General features: G+C 35.1%; 1 protein-coding gene across 1 annotated transcript in view; it reads left to right on the top strand.

Annotated features, from left to right (window-relative positions):
- Positions 1–14,021: 14,021 nt before the first annotated feature.
- The window catches only part of LOC111404579, a 20,613-nt gene continuing 10,914 nt past the window's right edge, over positions 14,022–23,720 (top strand). Inside the window, exons 1-15 of the mRNA XM_023033369.1 lie at positions 14,022–14,263; positions 14,501–14,624; positions 14,730–14,792; positions 17,332–17,433; positions 17,539–17,707; positions 17,818–17,916; positions 18,020–18,171; positions 18,505–18,561; positions 19,008–19,074; positions 19,143–19,203; positions 19,664–19,723; positions 19,991–20,170; positions 20,481–20,572; positions 22,264–22,373; positions 23,406–23,593. Of these exons, the coding sequence (XP_022889137.1) occupies positions 14,210–14,263; positions 14,501–14,624; positions 14,730–14,792; positions 17,332–17,433; positions 17,539–17,707; positions 17,818–17,916; positions 18,020–18,171; positions 18,505–18,561; positions 19,008–19,074; positions 19,143–19,203; positions 19,664–19,723; positions 19,991–20,170; positions 20,481–20,572; positions 22,264–22,373; positions 23,406–23,593 (1,578 nt within the window). The 5' untranslated portion in view covers positions 14,022–14,209. The remainder of the gene's footprint in view (positions 14,264–14,500; positions 14,625–14,729; positions 14,793–17,331; positions 17,434–17,538; positions 17,708–17,817; positions 17,917–18,019; positions 18,172–18,504; positions 18,562–19,007; positions 19,075–19,142; positions 19,204–19,663; positions 19,724–19,990; positions 20,171–20,480; positions 20,573–22,263; positions 22,374–23,405; positions 23,594–23,720) is intronic.

Raw genomic sequence — 23,720 nt, 5'->3', positions numbered from 1 at the left:
GTTGTTTGTTCCCATGTGGCCTCTGCCGGTTGCTTCCGTGCTTAGGACAATACTGAGTCATGTGTCCTTGTCCTTCACATTGGAACACTTGAATTCATCACCAAAAGGAAAGCTTTCCGATGATGATTCTGACATTTTCTACAACGTGGGTAACTCTTGTTGCCATGCTAAATTTCCTCTGCCCTTTTTGGCGTAATCTTGTTTCTCTTTGCTCTTGTTATCCACCCACTTTCACTTCTCTGACTGTCCATTATGCTATTTTCCTCCCTACTAGTGCGGTCCACGAAATATGTCAATTATACCCTTACTAATACATCATGATAATTTTCAAGCTGAAGCACTATGACAATCCATTTCAAATCATCCCTCAAACCCTACTCAAAACGTCTTACCTTCTTGTCCTTTGTGTCCACAAACTCTGGAGCATAATGAGCCAACTCTTCAAACTTCTACTTTTAATCGATTAATGTCATTGAGCTCTGAGTGAATGTGAGGAACTCAGCCTCCTTCAGATTTTGGATACTCGTGAGGTAGTACTTTTTCAGAAAGGCCTTGAATTCTTCCCACATCCAAACATGACCAGGAGCCTTTGATCTGGTAGTGGTGTCCCACCAACGCCCAGCACCTTTACGTAGCATAAAGGTTGCACTTATTACCCTTCTAGGGTTTGGGCAGTTAATGAGTTCAAAAATCCTCTCCATACCTACCAACCAGTCCCCTTCTTCCAAGGGGTCCGTACTACCATGAAAGATAGGGGAATGCTATTTCCTGAACTACTCAACCACAGCAGCAGTGGTCACAGTTTCGAGGGCAGCTTCATGTTGTTGTTCTGGTTGAGGTAGAGAATAAGATGGTAGTGTTGGCTGTTGAGGAGGTGGTGGCGACATCACAGCTTGTGCAAACGTTTGCATCATAGTGAGAAACTGCTTGGCAAACTGTGGGTCAATCATACTAGGATGAGGCTGAACAAGTTGTGTGGACTCTTGGTTTTGTTTATTGATATTTTTAGTCCATCTGCTTTGGGGTGGCATAGCCTTAATTAAATGATAGTAACTATTTAGGATTAAGTCAAATTGAAGAAATGAAACATAAATGAATAGCATGTTTTATTCATAAACATTCATAAGTCCACATAACTAACAAACCACTGAGAATACTCAGTGTCCAAACAAGCTGAAATTTGTAAATTTAAACGTAAAGTAAACTAGCCATCATCTAATAGTTTTTCCCAGTACCCTCCATTTGATTTGCCTTCCTTTCTTTTTCCTCAGGATTTGGTTTCGAACTAATTGTGAAATACGACGTGGGGTTGTATTCTTTACTCGTGTCTTCTTCAACATAATTTTTCTCGTAGTCAACTTCGGGTATTGTTATGACGTTGCTCGAATTGGGTTCATAGCTTGGCATCTTACTGTTATCCTTAACATCTTCTTGATTCACCCTCTACCTTTCCCTCATGCATCGGAGTAGTAGATCGAGAGGGGTCTAGTAGTCGAAGGTCTCTTCGATTCCCTTGATAAACTGCCTCCAGTAAGAAGTAAGGGTTCGGTCAAGGTGATACACGATCTCATCCCTATTAAAGTGATATCCATTCGCCCTTACTTGTTGGTAAATCTTTTCCATGTCATCTAAGTGTTGTATCAAACTGTGGTTTAGGTTTCTCTTGTAATTCCTATGCAACCAAGTAAAATGATTGGGTCTCTCAGTTCGACTAGTTTGAAAATTGTCCACTCACTATCTATAGAAAGAAAGGAACGTAATTACTTTTCTTTTCAAAAGAACTTTTCAAATTTTTTACTATTACTATTATTATTAATATTATCATCGTCATTTTTTTTAACACGAAGGTAGTGATAAAAGAATCAATTATTGTACGAGAAGTTGAAACTTTTAAGAGAACGTACTAATAACCACCTACAGTTTTCCCTTGTTTTTACAAAGGTAGTGATAAATGGATGAATTATTGTACCAAAAGTTGAAACTTTTAAGAGAACGTATGAATAACCATCCATAGTTTTTCCCTTATTTTTACAAAAGTAGTGATAAAGGGATAATTTATCGTACGTGAATTCATTATTAATCTTATTCATGTAATGTGTGATTATATATTATTGCAAACTTAATCTCTAGTTGAGTCATTCCCAGTAAATTTAACATGTATTAAAATCACATGGCTACCATCTATATATCTCATGGTTTCTACATTAGTGTAAAATCTAAGATTGATATCTTCTATCAATGACATAACAGTAAACACCTATAACATACAAAATTTCACATTATTATTGACTTTGATGCATAATAAACCAAAATGAAATCGCAACTATGTTCATATTTTGTCATGATATTCACGGTTGCTATTTTACGTAATTAGCATGCTTTCATAAGTGAGATGACATGAATACTTAAAGTGCGTACATACCTGGTTCAAGGAAGTCGAGACATGGAGGATGACATAGTGGCTAGTGACTTAAAACAACTTAAATTCTCATTTTAAATATCAACTGATTTTCAAAAAAAAATATCATCTTAATTATCGGATCCAAACCGATTCTTTAGATAGTATTAGGCTCTTTAAATAATAAAGTCCAATTAAATAAGCCTATTCTAAAATACACTCTTAAAAAAAACCAATATCATATTAAATTAAAGCTCAAATACACATATTCTATAAAAAATGGGACAACCAATTAATGGAAAAGAAAAATTTGTAAATTTTTTTTAACTGTGTCACTATTCACATGAATAGTGACTGCATGTTACTATTCATATGAACATTAATTTTTTTTAAACAGAAAATTCGTAAAGCTCAATATTTTGAAAATATATGTTAAGTTTACAGGATCGATTTAAAAACTCTTAGCTCTGATACCAATTGTGACGGTCCGAATCTTTGACCATTCGAGCGTCACACAATAAAACTCAATGCTTTCATAAGAACTAAAATAAGAACACGAAATAATTTTTATTTTGCTTCGATAAGTAAATAAATTTTGATTTTATCATGTAGCTGAAAAAAATAAACAAAGAATCCTAATATTCAAAATATTATTTTGCACCATGTTCACCCACATAATTCACAACTAGTTATAATAATTTTACATAGAAAGCAATATTTATTCCACTTTTACTGAAGAAGACTCAGAATGTATCATACAAGGTCTAAATTTCTGAAAAAAAATGTAAACGATCTCCAAAATTTCTTAAACTGAACCAAATATATTCTTTCTATGTAATTTCGACCTCATAAATGTTAATTTGCTTGAAAATAATCGTAATATTTCCTCTAAATATCACTTTAATCACTAAGTTTGCAATTACAATTGATCCTCATTCTTATCAAAATTGCATCAATGCCTCTAAACTTCAAACTTCATCATATGACCATCATCAAAATGATACCTCAAATTTGAAAGTGATAAGCCTCCGTTTGGCCCTCATTATTTGGATTTATAATGGGAGAAATAGTGTTTTTTTTTTAAATGGATGGTTGTAAAAGAATGAAAAATTTTCGATTTGCATTAAATATTATTTTATTAAGATTGTGTGATTGAAAATAGGAAAGAAAAAAATTTAAATTAAATTGATGAGTTTTAAAGGGGGCCAAAGGGGGGCTAAATATAAAACTTTTTTAAATTACGATTTTGCCTATAGCTTTTCCAAATATGGCAATTAAGTCCCATATAGTTCTCCAATTCTCAAGTGGCTCATATTCTCATCAGCGACACTTAAGTTCAACATCCATTTGATTACATATTACTTCCAAAAAAATATTTTAGCCCCTCAAGAATTTAAAGAATTTCAACTTGGTCCTCAAGTTGTTCGTAGTATTATGTTTAATGTAATCAAGAACAAGAGATGATCATTAATGGAAAGTTGATGATAGAAGTGCAACAAAAAGATTAAGGTTATAAATGCAAAAATTTGTAAATATTGAGCACCTTTCATGCAATTAACCCTAAACCGAAATATTGACTCAGTAAAAGAGAAAATCATGATAATTGACTTGTGGCTACTAATAGTAAAATTTTAATATTCTTTTGGAAGAAAACCTATGCTCAAAACAAATTATTGATTTCTTGGTTCAATACACCCAAGAGATCATTGAGGATGTCTTGGTGAAAGTAGAAAAAATCATCTTTTTAGCTGACTTTCTTATTCTTGACATGGAGGAAGATATGGACGTTTCATTTGTTTTTTAGGTCGACTTTTTTTGGCCGTCGTATAGCTCTTATTGATGTACAAAAAGATCAACTGATTCCGATGCTGGGTGAGGAGCAGGTTGCATTTAATGTATTCAAGGCATGAAATCCCTATTGAGTCAAATAGTTTTTTCAGATCGTTGTGATTAACATGACTGTTCACGATACCTTCCAGTTGCATATTCCATCTATCATATGAGGTGTATATTATGCATTCTCAATCCACTCACTCTAACACTAATGAGATTGAGATATGTGCAAGATATCTTGAAACTAATCCTCCATTTAGACATTGACCACACTTTGAGGAGTTGGGTACATGTCCTACAAAAACTTTGCCATCAATTCAACAAGCCCCTAAGTTAGAACTCAAATAATTACTACCACATCTTCGTTATGTTTACTTGGGCGAATCTTCTACATTGCCAGTCATTATTGCAAACTCTATTAGTAACCTTGAGGAAGAGATATAGCTATGGATACTAAGAGAAAATAAGACAGCTATTGGGTGGTCTATTGCCTGAAATGGGAAATTATCATAGAGTGAGATTTATAAAATCTTAATAAATGGCTTGACATTCCAGAACAGAAACTTCACTTATATTGTTTTAATGCCCGAAGTCTGCTTTTTCGAAATATGTTCGAAAGAAAAAATCTCTATTTGAGAGGGCTTCTTCCTATACCTATGCACCTCGTATACACGCACGCCAATATTTTTCAAGGAGGTCCAGGTGATCGAAAAATAAAGAAATGGTTAATAAATTCAAGATAATTACGTATTTTGCTGGAACTCCGAATCATTCTCTTGAAACTTATCCTCTTCATCATAAATGATCTGCTTGCCCCGACTGCCATTTGTCCATATTTCGAGAAAGAATATCTCTTGTTTTTCATTCTCATTCCCAACTATCTTATTATAAGCGTCGAATCCCCACTTCTTCTTGCTAGAAAATGGGAAAAGACTACTTCTTGGACTGTGATTCTTTGATGATCCAATCCTATCTTGATCATGCCAATTATCCTATTCGACCACACCAGTTTATTATGTATGGATGATGAGATTCAATTGATATAGAGCCAATTCCGAGGTCTATGTCAATTAAAAGGATAAAGGGGATTACAAAGTTTTCTCCAAGTCACAATCTTTTAGAAAACCCTCAGGCCAGATGCTTAGAATCAAACAAGCATCTAAGAAAACTCTATGTAAAAATGGTGTTTTAATTCGATGGTGATCCAATTCAAAAATGACTAGAAGTACTACTGATAATAATGGTCCACATAAAAAGGCTGCATGGCCCAATATCATCATACTGACTCATTTTGAAAATAAATTAATGAATTCAATTACCTATTGAGTTAATCAATATGAAGTCATGAATTATTATCGTGTATAACTTAAATGAGCATAATAATCATAATAATCATAATGGAGATACAAATATTTTACTGAGCGTAGACGGTAAAATTCTTATGTGTAGTGCTACTAAACTCCGACCCCCTTAATATAATCATAATCATATCATACCATATGGGACCCATAATAATTTTTTTAAAATTCATAACAATAATTCAAAGTAGACAGCATACTTACAGTGAAATTTGAAAGAAAGAGTAATGGAGACTTGATCCCTCTACAATTTTCACCTCGGCTTATGAACGTGTACATTATTTAGACCGAAAAATAATAGTGAGTGGTAGCATGTGAGTGTGAATGAGGGATTTAAATAGGACAACACTAGACATGCATCATTAAGGAAAAACTCATGGTTGTGGCAATTGTTCATTGAAATTTGTGAAATGAGCATGAATCTCTCAATCATTCCGACATTCATGCATCACACTACACATTACCATATGTTTAGTCGATCAAGCATATATCAAGAATTTTCTACGTAAGTTTTGACTAAGAATTCAACCTTTTTTTTCAAATAAAAATGTGTGCGAATTTGTATTTATAATAAGTTTGCTACAATATCCTAGAACGTGGATTAACCCTCAAATGAGCCCCTAAATTTTCAATTCTAATAATTAGACCCGAAAATCTAAGTTCAGGTATTATAATCTATCCTCCTAAAATATCTCTACCTATCGCTCCCACATGACCTCTTCAGCTGAATGATTTCGCCACTGTACTTTTACTAGCGAGATCACTTTGTTTTCGAGGGCTTGAAATTTTTTATTAACAATTTTTACTGGTACTTCTTCATAGCTTAAACCTTGTTGTAATTTAATATACTAATTGTTGACCACATGACTTGGATCAGGGTCGTACTTTCTAAGTATTGGCACATGGAAAACGTCATGTACAGCTAAAAGTTCGGAAGATAATGCTAACTAATATGTGATGTTCCCAATACATTGGAAGATCTCAAACGGGCTAATAAATCTTGGTCGTAACTTACCCTTCTTGCCAAAATGTAGCACTCCTTTTATCGATGCCACTTTGAGGAATACCTTATCACCAACTGAAAATTCTAGACCATTTCTCTTTTTATTTGCATAACTCTTTTGTCTATACTGAGTACTTTTCATGTTGGCACGAATTTTTTCAATTGCATGCATTGTCTGCTCAATAATCTCTAGTCCCAAAATCTTTTGCTCACTGACTTCATCCCAATAAACTGGTGATTTATACTTTTTTCCATACAATGCCTCATATCAATTGAAATGTGTTAACTATTGTTGTATGATAATTCAACTAAAGGTAAATGCTTCTCCTATTGTCCTCCAAATTCAAGTATACATGTCCAAAGCATGTCCTTCAATGTTTGAATTGTCCGCTCAGACTGCTCATCCATCTAAGGATGGAACGTCACACTAAACTTTAGTTTAGTTCCCATAACTCGGTGTAGACTTTTCCAAAAGTCTGATGTGAACCTTGGATATCTATCCGATACAATAGAAAAAATCATGTAACCTTACTATCTCATTTACATATAACTAAACGAACTGGTCCATAGTAAACGTCATCCAAACTGGCAAGAAATAAGCTGATTTGGTGAGTCGATCCAGTATAACCTAAACAGCATCGTGACCTCTTACTAACCTTGAAAAACCAATCATGCAGTCCATAGTTACATGCTCCCACTTCCACTCTACGACTTCTAATGGTTCAAGTAACCCTGACCGTCACTAGTGTCCAGCCTTCACTTGCTGATACACCAGATATTCTGGACATACACGACTATATCCAATCACGAAGTCTATAGTTACATGCTCCAACTTCCACTCTACGACTTCCAATAGTTCAAGTAACCCTGACGGTCGATGGTGTTCAGCGTTCACTTGCTGATGCACCAAACATTCTGGACATACACATCTATATCCCTCTTCATGCCTTCCCACCAAAATACTGCCTTCAAATCCTCACACATCTTTGAGCTTTCCAGGTGTACTGAATAAGGAGAGGAATGAGCCTCCTCTCTAATCTATCTTTTCAATTCTTCGAAATCCAGTACACATATCCACTCTTGATAATATAATGCTTCATCTTTAACTATGGTGAAATCATTCCACTTTTCTGAGTTAATATCAGATTTGATGTACTCAAAGGACTGATCATCCATTTGATGTCCTTTAATAACGTTATGGAGTATGGGATGAATAGAGAGAGCTGCTACTCGAGTGACCACACCTGGTTGTGTGACCACCTCGAGATTCAATCTCTTAAATTCTCTCCATAATGGTCTTGTATAGTCAACATAGCTAATTGACCTACCATTTTTCAACTCAAGGCATTAGCTACCACATTCGCCTTGCTTGGGTGATAATGAATTTCATAATCGTAAACCTTAACTAACTCAAGCCACCTTCTCTGTCTCATATTCAACCTCCTGCTGGGTGAAGATATACTTGAGGCTTTTGTGGTCCGTATAAATGTCAAATTTACCTCCGTAAACATAATGCCTCCAAATTTTTAATACATGGATCGCCGCTGCAAGTTCTAGGTTGTGCTTGGGGTAGCTTTGTTCATATAGTTTTAATTGTCTCGATGAATAGGCAAACACTTTATCGTGCTCCATTAAGACACATCCCAAACTTTGTTTCGAAGCATCACTATAGATCACAAAACCATCTGACCCATTGGGGTGTTTACCAGCTTTTGATTTATTTCCTTAAGTCTCTGTTCACACTTCATAGTCCAATCAAACTTCACACCCTTGCGTGTTAATTGTGTCAACGGTCCTGATATTTTGGAGAATCCATCAATGAACCTCCGATAGTATCATGCTAAGCCCGAAAAATTAAGAATTTCTCGTACATTGGTTGGCCTTGACGAACTCAACACTGTCTCCACTTTACTAGGGTTCATCTCTATCCCTCAAGTCGTAAAAATATGTCTAAGGATGCTACCTGTTCCAACAAAAACTCACACGTTTTGAACTTGGCATACAGCTTCTCATTCTTTAAAACCTCCAATACAATCTTTAAATGCTCATCCTATTCCTCGTTGCTTCTTGAGTAGACCAGGATATCATCAATAAACATGATAACAAATTGTTTCAGATACTTGTGGAAAATGCGGTTCATCAAATCCATAAAAACTCCAAGAGCATTAGTTAGTCCAAATGACATAACTAAGAACTTGTAGTGTCCATACCGAGTTCTGAAAGTGGTCTTAAAGATATCACTAGCTTTGATTCTCAATTGATGATAACCAGACCTTAAATCTATTTTGGAAAATGCCACTATACCTTTGAGCTAATCAAACAAATCCTCAATCTTTTGAAGAAGATACTTATTCTTGATAGTGATTCTATTCAATTATCTGTAATCGATGCATTTCCTCATCAATTCATCCTTATTTTTAACAAATAGCACCGGTGCTCCCTATGGTGATACATTAGGTCGGATGAAACCTCTGTCCAATAGTTCCTCCAACCGTGCCTTCAATTCATGTAATTCTTTAGGTGCCATTCTATAGGGGCTTTGGAGATGGGTACTGTGCCGAGAGTAAGGTCAATTATGAATTCTACCTCTTGTTCCGACAGCATACCAAGCAACTCCTCGGGGAAGACTTTTGGATATTCACACACCATCCTAACCTCGTTAACTGTTAATCCATTGTTCTCTTCTTTACTTATTACAGACATCAAGAGTCCCGTAGTGTTTTATAATGGTATGACCTATCAGGCATTCCATGCAGATAAGATGCAGGTTAAGGTTCCACCTCTAGCCACAGATAATCGAAATCTCTCTTCCACTGCTCTTTGAAAAATCACATCCTTTTCAAAATAACGAATTATCGCTTGATTACTAGATAGTCAATCCACTTCAAGAATCACATCAAACTCGTCCATATCTAATGCATACAATTCCATCTATAATGATTTACCATCAATTTCTATTCTCGTCGTTCTAACTATGTGATCAATATTAACTATATACCCAATAGGCATCATCACTACTAAAGGAAATTGTGTATATTCAACCATAACATCCAATTTACATAGAGTATATCAATACATAGGCTAGTAAGTCGGATATGAGGACTTTACCTGTCTAGATATTTTGATTTTGATCCTTATTCTGCCCTGCCAGTGTATAAATCCTAGTGTGTCCTCCTGGTGCATAGCCTTGTCTATGTTGTTTGTTCCCATGTGGCCTCTGTCGGTTGCTTCCGTGCTTAGGACAATACTGAGTCATGTGTCCTTGTCCTTCACATTGGAACACTTGAATTCATCCCCAAAAGGAAAGCTTTCCGATGATGATTCTGACATTTTCTACAACGTGGGTAACTCTTGTTGCCATGCTGAATTTCCTCTACCCTTTTTGGCATAATCTTGTTTCTCTTTGCTCTTATTATCCACCCACTTTCACTTCTCTGACTGTCCATTATGCTATTTTCCTCCCTACTAATGCGGTCCACGAAATCTGTCAATTATACCCTTACTAATACATCATGATAATTTTCAAGCTGAAGCACTATGACAGTCCATTTCAAATCATCCCTCAAACCCTACTCAAAACGTCTTACCTTCTTGTCCTTTGTGTCCACAAACTCTGGAGCATAATGAGCCAACTCTTCAAACTTCTACTTTTACTCGATTAATGTCATTGAGCTCTGAGTGAATGTGAGGAACTCAGCCTCCTTCAGATTTTGGATACTCGTGAGGTAGTACTTTTTCAGAAAGGTCTTGAATTCTTCCCACATCTAAACATGACCAGGAGCCTTTGATCTGGTAGTGGTGTCCCACCAACGCCTAGCACCTTTACGTAGCATAAAGGTTGCACTTATTACCCTTCTAGGGTTTGGGCAGTTAATGAGTTCAAAAATCCTCTCCATACCTACCAACCAGTCCCCTTCTTCCAAGGGGTCCATACTACCATGAAAGATAGGGGAATGCTATTTCCTGAACTACTCAACCACAGCAGCAGTGGTCATAGTTTCGAGGGCAGCTTTATGTTGTTGTTCTGGTTGAGGTAGAGAATAAGATGGTAGTGTTGGCTGTTGAGGAGGTGGTGGCGACTTCACAGCTTGTGCAAACGTTTGCATCATAGTGAGAAACTGCTTGGCAAACTGTGGGTCAATCATACTAGGATGAGGCTGAACAAGTTGTGTGGACTCTTGGTTTTGTTTATTGATATTTTTAGTCCTTCTGCTTTGGGGTGGCTTAGCCTTAATTAAATGATAGTAACTATTTAGGATTAAGTCAAATTGAAGAAATGAAACATAAATGAATAGCATGTTTTATTCATAAACATTCATAAGTCCACATAACTAACAAACCACTGAGAATACTCAGTGTCCAAACAAGCTGAAATTTGTAAATTTAAACGTAAAGTAAACTAGCCATCATCTAATAGTTTTTCCCAGTACCCTCCATTTGATTTGCCTTCCTTTCTTTTTCCTCAGGATTTGGTTTCGAACTAATTGTGAAATACGACGTGGGGTTGTATTCTTTACTCGTGTCTTCTTCAACATAATTTTTCTCGTAGTCAACTTCGGGTATTGTTATGACGTTGCTCGAATTGGGTTCATAGCTTGGCATCTTACTGTTATCCTTAACATCTTCTTGATTCACCCTCTACCTTTCCCTCATGCATCGGAGTAGTAGATCGAGAGGGGTCTAGTAGTCGAAGGTCTCTTCGATTCCCTTGATAAACTGCCTCCAGTAAGAAGGTCAAGGTGATGCACGATCTCATCCCTATTAAAGTGATATCCATTCGCCCTTACTTGTTGGTAAATCTTTTCCATGTCATCTAAGTGTTGTATCAAACTGTGGTTTAGGTTTCTCTTGTAATTCCTATGCAACCAAGTAAAATGATTGGGTCTCTCAGTTCGACTAGTTTGAAAATTGTCCACTCACTATCTATAGAAAGAAAGGAACGTAATTACTTTTCTTTTCAAAAGAACTTTTCAAATTTTTTACTATTACTATTATTATTAATATTATCGTCATCATTTTTTTAACACGAAGGTAGTGATAAAAGAATCAATTATTGTACCAGAAGTTGAAACTTTTAAGAGAACGTACTAATAACCACCTACAGTTTTCCCTTGTTTTTACAAAGGTAGTGATAAAGGGATGAATTATTGTACCAAAAGTTGAAACTTTTAAGAGAACGTATGAATAACCATCCATAGTTTTTCCCTTATTTTTACAAAAGTAGTGATAAAGGGATAAATTATCGTACGTGAATTAATTATTAATCTTATTCATGTAATGTGTGATTATATATTATTGCAAACTTAATCTCTAGTTGAGTCATTCCCAGTAAATTTAACATGTATTAAAATCACATAGCTACCATCTATATATCTCATGGTTTCTACATTAGTGTAAAATCTAAGATTGATATCTTCTATCAATGACATAACAGTAAACACCTATAACATACAAAATTTCACATTATTATTGACTTTGATGCATAATAAACCAAAATGAAATCGCAACTATGTTCATATTTTGTCATGATATTCACGGTTGCTATTTTACGTAATTAGCATGCTTTCATAAGTGAGATGACATGAATACTTAAAGTGCGTACATACCTGGTTCAAGGAAGTCGAGACATGGAGGATGACATAGTGGCTAGTGACTTAGAACAACTTAAATTCTCATTTTAAATATCAACTGATTTTCAAAAAAAAAATATCATCTTAATTATCGGATCCAAACCGATTCTTTAGATAGTATTAGGCTCTTTAAATAATAAAGTCCAATTAAATAAGCCTATTCTAAAATACACTCTTAAAAAAAACCAATATCATATTAAATTAAAGCTCAAATACACATATTCTATAAAAAATGGGACAATCAATTAATGGAAAAGAAAAATTTGTAATTTTTTTTAACTGTGTCACTATTCACATGAATAGTGACTGCATTTTACTATTCATATGAACATTAATTTTTTTTAAACAGAAAATTCGTAAAGCTCAATATTTTGAAAATATATGTTAAGTTTACAGGATCGATTTAAAAACTCTTAGCTCTGATACCAATTGTGACGGTCCGAATCTTTGACCATTCGAGCGTCACACAATAAAACTCAATGCTTTCATAAGAACTAAAATAAGAACACGAAATAATTTTTATTTTGCTTCGATAAGTAAATAAATTTTGATTTTATCATGTAGCTGAAAAAAATAAACAAAGAATCCTAATATTCAAAATATTATTTTGCACCATGTTCACCCACATAATTCACAACTAGTTATAATAATTTTACATAGAAAGCAATATTTATTCCACTTTTACTGAAGAAGACTCAGAATGTATCATACAAGGTCTAAATTTCTGAAAAAAATGTAAACGATCTCCAAAATTTCTTAAACTGAACCAAATATATTCTTTCTATGTAATTTCGACCTCATAAATGTTAATTTGCTTGAAAATAATCGTAATATTTCCTCTAAATATCACTTTAATCACTAAGTTTGCAATTACAATTGATCCTCATTCTTATCAAAATTGCATCAATGCCTCTAAACTTCAAACTTCATCATATGACCATCATCAAAATGATACCTCAAATTTGAAAGTGATAAGCCTCCGTTTGGCCCTCATTATTTGGATTTATAATGGGAGAAATAGTGTTTTTTTTTTAAATGGATGGTTGTAAAAGAATGAAAAATTTTCGATTTGCATTAAATATTATTTTATTAAGATTGTGTGATTGAAAATAGGAAAGAAAAAAATTTAAATTAAATTGATGAGTTTTAAAGGGGGCCAAAGGGGGGCTAAATATAAAACTTTTTTAAATTACGATTTTGCCTATAGCTTTTCCAAATATGGCAATTAAGTCCCATATAGTTCTCCAATTCTCAAGTGGCTCATATTCTCATCAGCGACACTTAAGTTCAACATCCATTTGATTACATATTACTTCCAAAAAAATATTTTAGCCCCTCAAGAATTTAAAGAATTTCAACTTGGTCCTCAAGTTGTTCGTAGTATTATGTTTAATGTAATCAAGAACAAGAGATGCTCATTAATGGAAAGTTGATGATAGAAGTGCAACAAAAAGATTAAGGTTATAAATGCAACAATTTGTAAATATTGAGCACCTTTCATGCAATTAACCCTAAACCGAAATATTGACTCAGTAAAAGAGAAAATCATAATAATTGACTTGTGGCTACTAATAGTAAAATTTTAATATTCTTTTGGAAGAAAACCTATGCTCAAAACAAATTATTGATTTCTTGGTTCAATTCTTTTATTTTACTTAAGATTAAAAGTTTTTTGGCACAAATTTCTTAAAGTGAGAAATACCATTTTTTGACTGAAGTGGGTTAAAAAATGGATAAATTTTTTGGGTCCAATGAAAAGTTCTTTTTATAACCGGACCGGATTGCGAGTGGCCAACACCTGTAGAAAACGTAATGTCCTGTCACTCGAGTCTTTCCCATGTTTTTCTCGCTCCCGTCACTGATCGCACTGTGTAAAACCCCATACGTTGAAGTTTGGGTTTCGACAGATCCATTCTCTAATTGAATAAATCAAAATTTCGACCAAAATTCAAAGATATCAAAATCGAAAGTGGAGAGATCTGCTTCAATGGTTAATCCTCGCGCTGCTCCTTTTTTCTCCCTAATTTTCATTTTCCTCCTTGTAAGTTAGCATTTTTTTTTTTTTTTATACTTTAACTGGTTTTAATGCGCTGAAATATTCATTTGCGTGAATTGAATTTTCATTCTCTCTCTCTATTTTTTTTTTTACTATTTTGTTTATGTTGTAATGTTTAATTTTATGCACGCTTTGGAAGATTGAATAAACAAATGAGGAAAAATTAATGGTTGGAGGAGAGGGGGATATACTAATTGATATTTGTATGACGTTATGTATCAGTTATTAGGAGATAGGTCAAATGGGTCTCCGTTTGGGAATCGTAAAAGCGGGAAATCATCCGTGTTTTCATTGTTTAACCTGAAGGAGAAGAGTCGATTCTGGAGTGAATCCGTTATACGCCCTGGTATGTTTTTTACAGGCAGTTATTCCATTTTTGTTCTCTGTATATTTAGTGCTTGGCTTCGGTCTTGAACAGTTCTGTTGTAAATGTAAATGCTTGTTTGTACAGATTTCGATGATTTGGAATCATCTAACCCGAGCAAAATGAGTGCCATCAACTACACCAAGGCAGGTACTTATTTGTGTATCCTGATGCATCTCTCAGGACAATCTCCATGACTATAGGCTTGTTACGTTAAATCAATTTTTCCATTTTCGGTTAATTTCTTTTTTATGATAATTATTTTCTTATACATATTTATTAAGTTAAATAGTTGTAGCTTATACTAATAAATAAATTATAGGTTGAATTTCTATATAGTAGGGACTAGGGAGATAATATGCAATTCTGTTAGTTATTTCGTTATTTGAAGCCCTTATGATAATGCTTAAAGGTTTTGTTGCTTTGCTTGTTTTTTTAATTTGATGGACGAAGCTTGAGGTACATCAAACACTAGTCAAAATTTGATCCTTCAAAATTAGGACAGAACTCCTATTCTCAAATGAACTAAGGCCGTAGCAAGATGATTGCTTTGTTAGCTGAATTTTGCTGTTAGTAACAATAATTTAGCAGTAATTATTAAGTTGTAGGATTGTGCAGTTGCCTATGTCATATCTACGGCTCTCTTTAGGGGGGCACGGTTTAAAAGTATATATATTTGGAATGGTATTGTGGAAATGGTAGGGAGGAGGTTAGTGGGGGTGGAAGCGTATGTACCTTTCAAAAGGAGGGCGTCTTATTCTCATTAAATCCACTCTCTCTAATCTCCCTACTTATTTCTTGTTATTGTTTCATATTCTTGTTGTAGTGGCAAATATATTAGAGAGGATTCAAAGGGAATTTCCTTGGGCATGGCTAGGGAGAGGAGAGGAAATTTTATTTGGTTAATTGGGGTGTTGTTTGCTTTTTAATAAGGATGGGAGACGTTGGATTGATGAGCCTTGTTTTGTTTAATAAGGCCTTATTGAGCAAGTGGCTGTGGCGATTTGTAGTGGAGAGGAAGAGTTTTTAGAAAGAAATCATAGGGGCGAAGTATGGCTTAATAGAGGGAGGCTGGTGCTCGATCGAGGTTTGCGGTTCTTATCGGGTGAGTTTGTGGAGGTACATCCAATAAGGATGACTTTTGGGATAGTTTGACTTCTTGCATGGGGAATTGTAGTAATATTAGATTTTGGGATGATTGTTGGTGCGGATATCATCCGCTAAAGGTAGGGTTTCCTTCCTTGCATTACATTGCTTTGGTGCCTTCTACTACGGTGGATGATGTATTAGCCGTCAACAATGAGAGTTTTAGTTGGAATATTTTTTTGGGGGGGTTTACAGGATTGGGAATTGGATAATTATGTGTTGTTTTTGATCTCCTTGCATGAGGTGCAAATCCGGATAAGAGAGGGTGATCATAATAGGTGGAGGTTGGCACTAGATGGTATTTTTACAGTTTTCACTTATTTTAAGAGTTCATTCTTCTGGAAGATGGGTGACAATGTAAATTGCCTACACGGGTGGCATTATTATTATGGACGATTGTGAGGGGCAGATGTTAATGGTGGATAATCTTCGAAGAAAAGGTTGTTATATAACCAAATGTTGTTATATTTGTAAGAGGGATCGGTGTCAATTGACCACTTGTTCATTCATTGTGGTGGTGTTCATTGACTGTGAGACAGTATTCTGGCTTTTCAATATAGGGATTGGGTGTTGTCTAGGCATATAAAGGATGTGTTGTAGGTACGGAGGAGAAAACTTTGTGATAAAGATAGTAGGCTTGTATGAGATCTTATCTTGGGATGCATTGTAGGCATGTGTGAAGAGAAATGAATAATCACTGTTTTGAAGACCAAACACGGACGACAAAGTAGATCACAGAACTATTTTGTTTGACTTTGCATACCTGATTTAATGCTTTGGCTACTAATCCTGTAGACATGCCGCCTAATTTTATGCTATTTCTTTCTTTTTTAAACTAATAATATACTTCTCGTGTATTCTGTTTTGATTAATAAAATTATTTGATTACCTATTAAAAAAAAAAAATTTAGCCATAATCATTTTATTGAAACTTCTCCACAAAAATTTAATGAGAGTAAAGAAGCCTATAGGTTCAAAAAATAGAACTCCTACTTCTTACATCCTATCCTAACATATTACGATTTTTAATTGTGGAAATGGATAAGTTTGCTGTTAGTTTGTGCAATAAACATCCTCGAAAGAAGAATGCCTATACAAGGTATGCAGCATGCTGAGCATACTGCATCCAAGCAGTAGTGGAAAAGTTCTTTTGATGTGGATAGCAGGCAAAGTTCAAATTCTTGCATGTCTGATATAAAAAGGATTCTAGTGGATTGTGTCCTAGATAGTATTCTTCGGCTTTTGTTTGTTAGTTGCTTCTTCTTGCATAACTGACAATCTACATGCAACTTGCAAATTAATGCATTCTGAGAAGATCAGTGGAACCTTCTTTTCACTGTGATTTTGTTGTATCAATGAAGCACAAGTTCAACAGATTTAATTACCCATGAGGTTTTCCCATTTATTTTGTTAATAAATTTGACAAGCTCACATCATAATCAAAACCCCCCTTTATTCGCATTGTAAGCATTATTTCTCTTGAAATCTAGGCGATATTGCAATTTCTTAGAAATTGAAAGGTTTGTTTTTCCTTAAATCTCAGGTAATGTTGCAAATTATTTAAAGCTTTTGGAAGTTGACTCCATGTACCTACCAGTCCCTGTAAATTTCATTTTTATTGGATTTGAAGGAAAGGGGAACCAAGGTACGTGACAACACTTTTTAAAACTTAAATGGGGTCAACTTTGCCCCTGTACTTTGCAATGCATTACGTGGTTTAATTATAGCTCCGTTTTTTTCTCCTTTTCAGAATTTAAGCTAAATGCTGAAGAATTAGAGCGTTGGTTCTCTAAAATTGATCACATATTTGAACATACAAGGATTCCGCAAATTGGAGAAGTCCTAACGCCATTTTACAAGATTAGCATAAATAGAGAACAACGTCACCATCTTCCCCTAATCAGTCACATCAGTTACAAGTACTATCCCATTGCTTAATTTTTCATTTTGATGTTAATGTCGGGTTGTTTGTCTACTTCAATAATTGATATGTCACTTATTTATTGTGATTTGTTGAATTCTCTTCTAGTTTCTCTGTTCATGCTATTCAAATGGGTGAAAAAGTCACTTCTATATTTGAGCGTGCTATTGATCTCCTTGGGCGCAGGGATGATGTGTCCAATACCAGGTATATTGATCAATCATCTTGGTTACTTCCATGATATTTTCTTTTGGCAAATTTCATTTTCTTGTGCTCCTTTTATGTCATGTCCATCTGCTTCTCTTGAAAGGGATGATGAAACAGGGCTTTGGCAAGTTGATATTGATATGATAGATGTCCTCTTCACCAGCTTAGTGGAGTATTTACAGTTGGAAGATGTGTATAACATCTTTATCTTGAACCCCAAGCGTGATGCTAAACGAACTAAATATGGCTATCGGTAAGTCTTCTACAAATTGCTCTAGCTCAGTCTATTTATACTTCTGTGTACCATTGATAGGCAATTATTTACCATTTAAGGGCCTATCTATTTGGCTCTTCGTTGAAGTTGGCCTAAACTTATGCACTCGATATCTCTGTTGTCTTCATGTCCTGACGGGAATAAGATAATTAAAATGTAGACCCTTTCCCATGAGGGGGGCACCTTTCTAAAATTAGACGACGATTGTTATCTTGAACTTTGTATTTACATCATCTAAGGCTGCTTCATGATATACTTGCAAACGTATGGCTGATGAACTTCCTTATCTCTTCTTTTGTGCTTTATTGTGCAAGATCATGCAGTCATGTTTTATTTGATGTGGGGTGGTGGATGGTGGGGATTCTTTGAAGGTTGTTCTAACTACTCTTAGAAGTTTTGATCGTCATACAATTCTTTTTTTCCCTCTTAGGAACCTATCTACTTGCCTTTTCATCTAAGATGACCTAAACTCCCACTTGATATCTATATGGTCTTCATGGCCTGACAGGAATAAGATAATTAAAATGCAGACCCTTGTCCATGAGGGAGGCACCTTTCTATTATTAGATGACGATTTCTGTCTTGAACTTTGTATTTACATTGTCTAAGGCTGCTTCATGACTTACTTGCAACTCTTTCATGAACTTCCTTCTCTCTTCTATCATGCTTTATTCTGCATGTGCATGCACTCGTGTTTTATTTGACATGGGGAAGTGGAAGGTGGGAGAATCTTTGAAGGTTAATTTTATTGCTCTTAAAAGGTTTGATTGTCATACAAGACTTGTCTTGTATCTTTAAAGGATTCATTTTTTATTAGATTATTTCACCTACATCCTCCAATTTTCCAAAGAAACTATTGACAGATTCATTTTGTTGCTCAATCTGTAATGCACACCAAATTAATTTGCTGGAATGGGTGCACTGGCTAACTGAATGAACAACTTATATGGAGCCTGATTATGAATACCGAGTTGGAGATGCATGTATATCACTTAGATGACCAGATTTGGAGTGTGAGTCAAATCGATTTGCATGGACTAGATTCAGAGTCTAATTTTGTGGCACTCGCATATCCAACCCAATATCACACAATGTCTTTTTATTAATCATAACTACCCCAAACAGTTGAATAAACATTGCTTGTTATTCCACCCAAAATTTTCTAAAGAACTACTGAAGTGTACTATCCTCACATTCTTCTCGTATATTGGTGGTCATAAACTGATGGCACTTAATCTGAAGTAAACTTGTAAGCATTGAACAGAATAAAATAAGTAATTTCCGTTAATAATAAAAAAGAAGATAAGTATTCACTACAAGGTGGAATGAAGTAAATAACTTGAAGGAAAACAACTAAGAGCAGTTAAGAGGTTCAATCTACTAAATATTTAAATTTTTCATTGAAGCATGGAAGATCAGGAGCTTGATATAATATGCCTCTGTGATCTGACAAAGTGAGATTTTGGCGCACAGAAAAATCATGAGAAAGCGGAAAGGAAAAGGAGAAGGATATTCATAATCATTAATGGTTGGGTAAATGATGATACTGGACACTTGTCTGGATGCATAGTCCTGCAACTTAGCAACTTAAATATAGTTGGGTTTTGGGGACTGGCTTGGATCAACTCTTGATTAAATGTGCTTGAAAATTGGGATTTCTGCACTATATGGGTTCTGCGCGCATGTAGAATTGTTGAACTGTCAACCTCTGTTTAGGCTTCAAAGATTATTGCTATTCTATGTAACAACCCAATTCTTTATGTCCAAGCTGTTATATCATATGTACTGTTTATTTTGAAGAGCATCTGGCCTCTTACCCATCAATTCAAACCTCTGTGTCTAAGCCGTTATATGATACTATTCGCTTTGAAAGAACACGTCCTATTACGTCTCACAACTTTCGGTTGTGTTTCTCAAAATTTGAATCCAGGACATTTGCCTTATGAGAGACTTAAGTTGAATCCTACCCCTTATGATTATGTTTTGCGTCTCTTAAGATTTGAGCCAAGATCTATGCCTTGAGAGACTTGAGTTGAATCCCCGTGAGGGGTAAGAGGAAAGATGCTCTCATAAATTAAGTAGTACGTATGATATACATCTTGACACAAATATCCAATTGGTATCAGGATTCAACTTAAGTCTCTCATAATACAGAGGTCTTGGATTCGAATTTTGGAAGACGTGACATAAAGCCGTGAGGGGTAAAAGGATAAATGCTCTTTCAAAGGGGACATAGTAGCTTAGGCACATTAACTCGAGTCGTTACACTCTATCTAATATTATCTTCCAGATTTGGACTTTGGCAGCTCAAAGGGATTTAGGCGCTCTTTTATTTGTTATCCATGACTCTAGATACTCGTTTGAGGCAGATTTGAGTAATATGTATATCATTAGATCTATACTCGTTTAAATGATCCTAGTAGGATGCTTGCCTAACTGCAATCCATTGAACAGTTTATATATGCAACTCTTTGCTATGACTCCCTTACAAATAATTAACATCTTAATTTTTATACATTTCCCTAAATGTTTATATTTACTCTATCGCCTACACAAACTGACGATTCTATTAATAATCTCGTTACATGGGCATGGGGCAACTTGAATGTTACTAAGCAATCAAAAACTAGTGCAGTCTTCTATATTTGAGTTAATGTTATGCCAAAATAGAAGGTATAACTGTAACTGTGTAAGAATGGGTTCCATGAGATTCATAATTAATTTATGTTCTTCAAATTCTGAGTCATTGAGTTGTTGAATTTATTTTATTATAGTTTTATTGGAAAAGGCATTACTGGCTCACTTTTCCCTCTAGACTTTTTGATATGACATTTATTGCACAAAAGTTTTTTATTTGTCTCGACTGAGCTTCTTTTTTTTTTTTTTTAAAGGTAAATGTATAATTTTATTAATGGATACTACACGAGAAATGTATTATCAACTCATACAAGAAAGAAACGACACGAAGTTAAGCAGTCATTCTATATGATTAGTAGCTGCAGTAATAAACTAAGTATACAAAGTTAAATAAAATAATTTTCTGATCCGCTCTGTTGTTCGTGTTTGGTCTTCAAAACAGCGGTTGTTCATTTCTCTCCACACATACCAAACAATGCATCCCGGAATCAGATTTCATAAAATCCTTCTAGCCTTATTACGAAATTTTCTTCTCCATGCATGCAACACATGCTCTATACGCCTAGGTAACACCCAATCTAAATGTTAAGAGGCTAAAATACCGTTCCACAGACATGGAACCCCATCACAATGAATGAACAAGTGGTTAATTGTTTCCTCATCTTTTGTTACATGGGCATGGGGCAACTTGAATGTTATTAAGCAATCAAAAACTAGTGCAGTCTTCTATATTTGAGTTAATGTTATGCCAAAATAGAAGGTATAACTGTATCTGTGTAAGAATGGGTTCCATGAGATTCATAATTAATTTATGTTCTTCAAATTCTGAGTCATTGAGTTGTTGAATTTATTTTATTATAGTTTTATTGGAAAAGGCATTACTGGCTCACTTTTCCCTCTAGACTTTTTGATATGACATTTATTGCACAAAAGTTTTTTATTTGTCTCGACTGAGCTTCTTTTTTTTTTTTTTTAAAGGTAAATGTATAATTTTATTAATGGATACTACACGAGAAATGTATTATCAACTCATACAAGAAAGAAACGACACGAAGTTAAGCAGTCATTCTATATGATTAGTAGCTGCAGTAATAAACTAAGTATACAAAGTTAAATAAAATAATTTTCTGATCCGCTCTGTTGTTCGTGTTTGGTCTTCAAAACAGCGGTTGTTCATTTCTCTCCACACATACCAAACAATGCATCCCGGAATCAGATTTCATAAAATCCTTCTAGCCTTATTACGAAATTTTCTTCTCCATGCATGCAACACATGCTCTATACGCCTAGGTAACACCCAATCTAAATGTTAAGAGGCTAAAATACCGTTCCACAGACATGGAACCCCATCACAATGAATGAACAAGTGGTTAATTGTCTCCTCATCTCTTACACATATAACAACACTCGGTAACATAAAAACCTTTTCTTTGAAGGTTATCCTACGTTACTGCCTATCCCCTTACCACTGTTCACTATAGAAATGCCACCCGTGGAGACAGTTTACATTTTCACACCTTTTTCCAGGAAGTGAGCTCTCCACAAGGTCCAACATGGAAGTAAAATATGTGTCAACTAAAAATATAATCATGTGTGAACCTTCACCTACTACGATCACCCTCTCCTGTATGAATGTGTGCCTCGTGCAAGGAGGTAAAAAAACAACGCATAATCATTCACTTCCAATCCTGTAGACCTCTTTCAAACATAATATTCTAACTGTAGCTTCCATTGTATATGGCTAATACATCATCACCATAGCAGAGGGCTCCAAAGCAATGCGGCGCAAAAAAGGAAACCACACCATTAACGGTTGATATCAACACCAACAGTCATCCGAAAGTCTAATATTATTACCATTCCCCACTACATAAGTCAAATTGTCTCGAAACTCGCTCCATCCTTGTTTGATATACCTCCACAAACTCACCACATAAGATCCATGACTCTCGACCGAGCACTGACCCCCTTCCATCACGCCATACTTCACTATTATGATTTCTCTCCAAAAACTCTCCCTTTCCATTCCAAATTGTCAGAGCCACTTGCCCAATAAAACCTTATTAAACAGAACAAGGCTCATCAATCCAAGGCCCTCCATCCTTATAGGAGAGCATACAACACCCCAAATAACTAAATGAGATTCTCTGTTTTCTCTTAATCCAACCCCAAAGAAATTCCCTTTGAATCCTCTCTAATTTATTTGCCACTGTAACAGGAATTGGGAACAATGACAAAAAATAAATAGGGAGATTAGGGAGAGTAGATTTAATGAGTAAGGCATCTCCCTTCGAAAGGTACATACGTTGTCAACCTGCGAACTGCTTCTCCATCATTTCAACAATTACATTCCAAATATGTTTCCTTTTAAATCTAGCCCCTAAAGGGAGCCTAAAATATGACATAGGCACTGCGCTACCCTACAACCCAATATATCTGCCAGCTCCTCCATATTAGCGACCTCTTCCACTGGAATAGCCTCAGATTTTCCCAAATTTATCTTTAATCCCGACATCGCTTCAAAGCATAGCAGCAATCTATATAAGTTACTGAATTGCTCATTATCTGTATCGTATAGAATCCAAGTATCATCTACAAATAGCAAATGGGAAACCTGTAAGTGACCAACCAAAAGCCCCTTATCAAACCTTTCCCCACAGCTTTCTCGAACATTCTACTGAATGCATCTATTACAATAACAAACAGCAATGGAGACAATGGGTCCTCTTGCCTCAAACCTCTACTGCTTCGAAAATAACCTTTGGGGTGCCATTGACCAAAACTGAAAATGAAATATTAGAGATACGAAACTAAATCAACTTACACTACTTATCCCCAAAGCCACATCGCCTAAGCATATACAAAAAAAAAAAAAAAAAAAAAATAAACAATT

This window comes from Olea europaea, chromosome 11, assembly GCF_002742605.1.
Source record: "Olea europaea var. sylvestris chromosome 11, O_europaea_v1, whole genome shotgun sequence".
Lineage (NCBI taxonomy): Eukaryota > Viridiplantae > Streptophyta > Magnoliopsida > Lamiales > Oleaceae > Olea > Olea europaea.
This window is presented reverse-complemented; position numbering and strand designations above follow the sequence as displayed.